Source organism: Petromyzon marinus, unplaced genomic scaffold, assembly GCF_048934315.1.
Source record: "Petromyzon marinus isolate PM22_M1 ecotype Great Lakes invasive population unplaced genomic scaffold, UKy_Petmar_22M1.pri1.0 PM_G_Scaffold_4, whole genome shotgun sequence".
NCBI classification, from domain to species: domain Eukaryota; kingdom Metazoa; phylum Chordata; class Hyperoartia; order Petromyzontiformes; family Petromyzontidae; genus Petromyzon; species Petromyzon marinus.
In genome coordinates this window covers 2,880,886-2,888,775 of record NW_027422983.1, presented here as the reverse complement: position 1 = coordinate 2,888,775, position 7,890 = coordinate 2,880,886, and the positions used below count along the sequence as shown (strand labels likewise).

General features: G+C 49.2%; 1 protein-coding gene and 1 long non-coding RNA gene across 2 annotated transcripts; both read left to right on the top strand.

The window, feature by feature from the left end:
- The first annotated feature begins 1,155 nt into the window (after positions 1-1,155).
- On the top strand, positions 1,156-3,191 carry LOC142916562 (cyclin-J-like). The gene is made up of 4 exons (XM_076061683.1): positions 1,156-1,185; positions 1,497-1,707; positions 1,822-1,934; positions 2,946-3,191. The coding sequence occupies exons 1-4, from the start codon at positions 1,156-1,158 to the stop codon at positions 3,174-3,176; spliced, it is 585 nt and encodes a 194-aa protein (XP_075917798.1). The 3' UTR covers positions 3,177-3,191.
- Positions 3,192-3,686: 495 nt separating this feature from the next.
- LOC142916533 (uncharacterized) lies at positions 3,687-7,434 on the top strand. The gene is made up of 2 exons (XR_012936535.1): positions 3,687-3,834; positions 5,585-7,434. It is a non-coding gene; the product is annotated as an uncharacterized LOC142916533 (long non-coding RNA).
- Positions 7,435-7,890: the final 456 nt, after the last annotated feature.

Here is a 7,890-nt window from a genome sequence, read left to right as displayed (position 1 = left end):
ACGTCAAATCTGTCACGTGACCACTTGTGTGCACCCAGCACGTGCCTGTCCGAGTAATAAACTCCACTTGTGAACACTTGTGTGTACCCAGCACGTGCCTGCCCAAGTAATAAACTCCACTTGTGTGTACCCAGCACGTGCCTGTCCGAGTAATAAACTCCACTCGTGAACACTTGTGTGAACCCAGCACGTGCCTGTCCGAGTAATAAACTCCACTCGTGAACACTTGTGTGAACCCAGCACGTGCCTGTCCGAGTAATAAACTCCACTCGTTAACACTTGTGTGTGTACCCAGCACGTGCCTGTCCAAGTAATAAACTCCACTCGTTAACACTTGTGTGTACCCAGCACGTGCCTGTCCAAGTAATAAACTCCACTCGTTAACACTTGTGTGCGCCCAGCACGTGCCTGTCCAAGTAATAAACTCCACTCGTGAACACTTGTGTGAACCCAGCACGTGCCTGTCCGAGTAATAAACTCCACTCGTTAACACTTGTGTGTACCCAGCACGTGCCTGTCCGAGTAATAAACTCCACTCGTGAACACTTGTGTGAACCCAGCACGTGCCTGTCTGAGTAATAAACTCCACTCGTGAACACTTGTGTGTACCCAGCACGTGCCTGTCCGAGTAATAAACTCCACTCGTGAACACTTGTGTGTACCCAGCACGTGCCTGTCCGAGTAATAAACTCCACTTGTGTGTACCCAGCACGTGCCTGTCCAAGTAATACACTCCACTCGTGAACACTTGTGTGTACCCAGCACGTGCCTGTCCGAGTAATAAACTCCACTTGTGTGTACCCAGCACGTGCCTGTCCAAGTAATAAACTCCACACGTGAACACTTGTGTGTACCCAGCACGTGCCTGCCCAAGTAATAAACTCCTGAGCACGAGGCGCGAGCGACTAACCAAGACATGGACAGAAGCGAGTGGTGGCAAGGCGAGTTGGCAGACGACGTCTACCGCGTCCTTCGAGAGAAGGTATCCGCCTGTCTCATTAATAGGCCTCCTACACGCAGACGCAAATCCCACGAACTGATTTACACGGCACGTACGTTTGAGTGCTCGACTCGCAGTGGGAAAGTTGCAAGTTTAATCCTGGCCAGCGGGTCGACCCGGCCCCCTATCTCTCCGGGGACTATAACACGAGCGATATGGTACCTTGTGGAAGAATAAAAGTGGCTGTGCTTTGGAGGTACGGATCTCCACACCTTATGGTTTTTTTTCATCATAGGCTGAGGACTACCGAATGAGTTCTTCGCCATCTTTCACTCGCTTGAACAGGGAGACAATTTGGCCCGTGGCTTTTGTCACTCTTGGTTTGCGTGACGGCGAAAATTAACTGCTGTGGCCCACCGTAACCGGGCACGTCGCCTCCTTAGACCCCCAGAATAATCTATTATCGTTTAAAAACACCTCTTGACCTCTTGACCCAACTCTACAGCGTCCCAACTGCTCTCCCAACCCCGTGTCCTCTGTTTTTTCCCCCTCGCAGGAGCTGTCACTGCCTCGGTTTTGCGCACGCTCGCCCCAGCTGCACCTCCGTCGCCACTTCGTCGACCTCCTGGCAACTCTGAGCGAGCAGCTGCAGCTGGGTGTGGCCACGCACCACCTGGCCATCCCGATGTTAGACGTGTTCATGGACCGCCACAACATCACCGTCCGCTGCCTCTACACCTGCTCAATCTGCTACCTCATTATAGCAGGTCGGTCAATCGCTCACGTGACCCACCCACCCACCCGATCACTCGCTCATCTCTCGCTCGCACGCTTGGTCGCTTGTTCACCGTCGGCATGCGTGTCCCTGACACCCTGCGCAGCCAAGTTCGAGGAGATGGGTGAGCAGGTGCCGCGACTGGACTGGGTGAACCGGCTGGAGGTGATGACCAAGCAAGGGCTGAGTCTGTCCAAGGAGGAATTGCAGCAGACGGAGGTAGCTGCATGCCCATATTAATTTGGCATGCAATGTTTCACCCCAGAACCGTTCCGTGCATTGTCATGATTCAAGGTCGCGATTTGATTCAAGAAACCAATTGTTTTGTCTTGTTACTTTACAATCTTACTCTTTGGGTCTGTCGGTAAAGTAACGTAGATAGAAAAATAATTTTAAAAATCTCGACGTTTCGATGGCAACACAAGCAGTCGTCCTCAGGTGATTGCTTTTGTTGTGATCGAAACGTCAAAGACCCAAAGAATATGAACACATCATCTCTGTTTCATGCCAACTAATTATTCTGTAGACAATTTGAATGTACAGCCCGAATTTGAATATAGAAGCGTGTCTTTTTACTAGATAACAGGAAGGCAAAAGCTGCAGAATAACATTACCACAGCAGACCTGACGAATGAACGTGGAGTGGTGCTCATTTATTTGTATGGCACTGGAACAAGTGCAGGAAATTCTCCCATCCTATGGTGGGGCTCAGTCTCTCCATAAAACAATCACCCCGTGACGATTTGCTTGCGATGCGATGGAAACGTCGTGATATTTTTTATTAATTTTTCAAATCTACGTGGCTTTACCGACAGACCCAAAAGAATATGATGGTCTTCTTTGGTTCTTTCGGTAAAGTCACGTAGAATGAGAATAAAATAATAACTTGATAAAATAAAATAACACAATAATGAGAATATTATTGTGTTATTTTATCAATTTATTATTTTATTCTCATTCTACGTGACTTTACCAAAAGAACCAAAGAAGATGAATCCTTGCAAGTCACGAAAGCTTCAAATCGAAATTTAATATGATGGTCATTGCATTTACCCGTGCAGACGAAGGGCCGAGTTGACTCCTTGACCAGACATTTGAACTGTTTTGCGAGCCATGCACCAAATAAACCCTCCAGGCAACACGCAGCAGCATGGCGGACTGAATGCTTCACGGAGTGGTGGCAGCTGTGCCGTGCCAGCCCACTCTCCCATCTGCCTCCCCCCTGCACAGTTCCTGCTGCTGCGTACACTCGACTGGAACCTGTGCACGCCCACAGCGGCGCACTTCGTGGACCACTTCCTGTGGCTGTCGCGGCGTGAGGACGCCCCGGCTGGAGGCTCGTCCTACCGGCACGCGTACACCATCAAGTACACGGCCCACTTCCTTCAGCTCGCCCTGCAAGGTGCTCGCAGAGCTGTAGAGGAGCGCTTCGTAGGCACCGGCCTTGCAGCGCTAAGGTGACCGGCGACAGAAGGGGCAGTGCCTGAAACGTCACCGAATATATATATTTTTGTCCAACGTCGGAATGTTTGTTCAAATGTTCAGGGTGCCGTTGGCCCAACGTTCCTCATTCACTGGGTGCTTGTGCGTTTAAGCGTCTGTGTGCCTGCCTGTCATTCCTGTGTGCAGGGTAGAGGTGGCGTAGCGGTTAGCGCTACGCTGCAGCTACGACCCTGGACACCCTGGTCCAACGCCCGCTCACGGCTATCACCGGTGACGATTATCTGAACCGGTCCTGGGCCTCCCCTAGGTCGACTCGGCCTCAAATGAGTAACTCAATGCGGTGTGTAAACATCACCAGCACTGGGGAGACAAAGGCGGCCGGGCGTGGTGCTGACCGCCCACCCCCTCGTGTGTCGTGCCGACCTTCATAGGTGCTGCTACTCGCTAGCAGCACTTGCCCCCAACAGTCTGTTAAGGCTAAACGGAGGGTTATTGTCTTTGTTTGTGTGTATGCAGACTACGTATTCCTGAGTTTCCGTCCATCCGTGGTGGCGGCTGCAAGCATAGCATTGGCCCGTATAGAAGTGAAGCTGCCCTCTGCGTGGACTCTGTACATGCAACACTTCACTGGCCTTGCCTGGGAGATGATCCTGCCATGCGCGGAGCAGCTGATTTGGTGATTTGCACGACAAACAACACAAAGCTCTCCTAAGTGACCGTTTAAGAGACCTATTAAGGCTGAGTTGTGGCTCACGAGGCAGCAACGTGCTCTTTTCTCTCCACAATTTATGTTTACAAACCATACCGGTTACCCGTTAAAGCCGAATTTACCCAAGGGAAATTGAATACAGGTTATGCATCGCTGCCCAAACCATCACTGCTGCCCAAACCATCACTGCTTTAAGATTAACTGTTAGTCACAGGAAGGTGAAAGTGTCTCCCAGATCAACTGAGCAATGTCGGTGGGACCAAGGTAGTCATGTCGATTCAACATTCACACGGTGGAGGCCAGTATCTCCAGAGGACAAATACTGTTGTCAAGTTGGCATGACGAGAGACTACTAAAAAAACCAACGAGTATGCCATTGTGCAACAGATGGCAAATATTTTAAACAATATCCATGACGACTAAATGAAGCTGATATGTGGATTCCTGTGCGTGCGAATTTCACGTCCTAGTCCATCACGGATGCCCTGAGACTCGGTGAGGGGCCCCAGCATTACCCATGGTGCCTTGTGACTCATTGGTAGATGGGCCCTTATGGTTGAGGTTTCTCATCACCTTGCTGAATTAAATAAGCAGATGAACGCTAAACGAGTAGACATTCTTACGGTGCTGTTGCTGGCTTCTTAGCATTTTGGGCCTGTGCTTAGCAACCGTTATTTAAACTTAACAACATTAAGTTGCACACTCTTAATTTTTAGAGATTGGGAAGTATGCTTTTCAGATTTTGCCCCAGGGTTTTTTCCACTTATGCTATATTGAGGACAAACTACTACAAACGACAGTACTATGCAGTGGTGTTAATTACTGCAGTACATCCCATGTGTTTTTATTGATGTCAAATTATTATATTGCTGTCAAGGGTACGGTGTGATATTGGGTTCAAGGATTACAAGATGGCTTGAACCTAACATGATTAGACACACAGGCATGGACCTGTGTGTGTCAAGATGGGCTTGAACCTAATATGATTAGACACACAGGCATGGACCTGTGTGTGTCAAGATGGGCTTGAACCTAACATGATTAGACCCACAGGCATGGACCTGTGTGCGTCAAGATGGGCTTGAACCTAACATGATTAGACACACAGGCATGGACCTGTGTGTGTCAAGATGGGCTTGAACCTAACATGATTAGACACACAGGCATGGACCTGTGTGTGTCAAGATGGGCTTGAACCTAACATGATTAGACCCACAGGCATGGACCTGTGTGTGTCAAGATGGGCTTGAACCTAACATGATTAGACACACAGGCATGGACCTGTGTGTGTCAAGATGGGCTTGAACCTAACATGATTAGACCCACAGGCATGGACCTGTGTGTGTCAAGATGGGCTTGAACCTAACATGATTAGACACACAGGCATGGACCTGTGTGTGTCAAGATGGGCTTGAACCTAACATGATTAGACCCACAGGCATGGACCTGTGTGTGTCAAGATGGGCTTGAACCTAACATGATTAGACCCACAGGCATGGACCTGTGTGTGTCAAGATGGGCTTAAACCTAACATGATTAGACACACAGGCATGGACCTGTGTGTGTCAAGATGGGCTTGAACCTAACATGATTAGACACACAGGCATGGACCTGTGTGTGTCAAGATGGGCTTGAACCTAACATGATGAGACCCACAGGCATGGACCTGTGTGTCTGTTCTAACTCTACGTCCTCCCCCTGTGTTCGAACTCTTCAGTAAATACAACTTCAACAGGAAGCAGGTCATGGAGCTTCAGGAAAATCCTGCTGTCCACTCTGAGCAGCCCTCCCACTCAGCCTCAGCCATACCACGTGTGCCTCGTCACCAGTCAACTCAACAGCAGCAGCAGCACCCACAGCCACTACAGCAGCCACAGCAACAGCAGCAACAGCAGCAGCAACAGCAGCAGCCACAGCAGCAGCAACAGCAGCAACAGCAGCAACAGCAGCAGCAGCAACAGTAGCAACAACAGCAACAACAGCAACAGCAACAACAGCAACAGCAACAACAGCAATAGCAGCAGCAGCCACAGCAGCAGCAGCAGTCACAGCAGCAGCAACAGCAGCAACAAATGATGCAGCAGCAGCAGCCACAGCAGCAGCAGGAGGAGCAGAAGCACTGAGTGCCCACGCCATGCCCCCCACGCCGTGCCCCCCACGCCGTGCCCCCCACGCCGTGCCCCCCCCCCCACGCTGCCTCGTGCCGGCCAAGCATCTGGTGCCCAAGTCGGTGCAGACGCCACCTGTGGAGGTGGGTCAGGAGATGGAGTCGTCGTCGCCGCCGCTGCCGCCGCCGTTCAGCAAAGAGACCCTTGGCAACATTTGGGATGACCACGATTTGGCCGCGCAAGCCGCGTGTCAGCAGGAACCTGGCCATCGAGCCGCACAACAGATATATCGGCGGGCTGTGCGGCGCTTGATGTTGCGTTTTCGGCAGGGCACTGATTTCAGGAATGCAGAACGCGGAGCGAGTTGTCGGTCAAAGCTCAGCTCGTCAGAGCTTTGGTCGGCAAGCTGGGGGGGTGGGGGGTGTTCAAGGGGGCTGTAGATTACCGGCAACGAAAGCGTCGCAGAATCTTCGTGACGGTTGCAAATTTCAATTAATGAGGTGTCGTGCTGCACGCAATCCCACGAATATCGCAAACCGACTTCCGCTGGTCAAGAGGCCAGCCGAACGCCGACAAATAGTGGGTCGGCCTGCAGTTAAAAGCCACGCTGTTGGGGCCCGGCTCCGCTCTGGCCATTTTATGTTTGGCCATGAATTCAAATGGCCAAAGAGACATAGTAAGAATTGTCTTCAAGCCTAAGTGAGCATTGGTTGATGCTTATTTTCACGGGAGTTTCTCAGCCAATGAAGGTATTTTTTAAGGACATGTCTGTGAAGCGATCGTTGCCGTTCCACAAAGCGGTACTTACTGCGTCAATCCCGGAGGAATAATTGGTCGCGAAAGCCTACGTGTTAAACTGGAATAATTGTAGAATCCACCTCTGTGTGCGAATTGAACTGGCGACTATCTGGTTATAGGTTGGACACTTTTATCACTGCGCTACACTGAACAACATTACCAAATACACTGAACATAATGTGCCATCTGTTTAGCCGTTAAAAGAATTGAGGAGAAAAAAATAACCATGCGTGGAATTTGTACCAATCTCATGTCTCTGTTGCGGGGCATAGTGTTAGCCCAAAGCCACCCAGACACTTCCATTAAACAGTGCGAACTCTCTGCTACTTGTTTTTATATATTGCGACCTTGTCACTTATGCATCTCTCAGAAAGAATGTGTATTAATTAAATTACGTGAAATTGTAGGGATGGCAAAGTCAGGTTCGCAGTTTTCTACATCGACATGTGAAAGATGCTGCTACGGACAGGTGTAATGCTGTAATTTCATTGTGGATAATTATGTACACTTTAAATGGGCACATTTAATCCTGTGTGTGACTGGGTGACAGCATTTAGATTCAGAATTATCTCTTGCATGTGAGACAAGGGAATCATTCATTGTTTTAGACTATTAATCTAGAGAAAATTGTGTTACTGATAAAACTGTCTTCCTGCTCAAACGATCATGGCATGATATTCGTATTTGTGGTCCTGATCCAGTGTTGGTAATTCCTTTAATATCACCATCAAAGACTAGTTAAACCTGCAATTGACGAAAAAATCCGATCATAACAGCGCAGGTTGTAAAATCATGTTTTACTTGCGAATAAACACCAACGGTTTCTTCTTAAGCAGTGCATTGTGGTTCTCTTACCTTTGGTCACTGTCAAAATAAATCTGAGCAAATCTGACCGACTGTCAGGTAGCACCAATACAGAGATGGGTAACTCTAGGCCCATTTAGTCATTGATCAGACTCATCAGTGTGGTATCATCACCAATACAGAGATGGGTAACTCTAGGCCCATGTAGTCATTGATCAGACTCATCAGTGTGGTATTATCACCAATACAGAGATGGGTAACTCTAAGCCCATTAAGTGATTGATCAGACTCATCAGTGTGGTATCATCACCAA

Bases quoted from the DNA above. Each gene is read 5' to 3' on its own strand.
- LOC142916562 (XM_076061683.1), top strand. From the start codon at position 1,156: ATGGTACCTTGTGGAAGAATAAAAGTGGCT. The intron at 1,708-1,821 runs GTCGGTCAATCG...CACCCTGCGCAG, and splicing joins CTGCTACCTCATTATAGCAG to CCAAGTTCGAGGAGATGGGT. The intron at 1,935-2,945 runs GTAGCTGCATGC...CCCCCTGCACAG, and splicing joins AGGAATTGCAGCAGACGGAG to TTCCTGCTGCTGCGTACACT.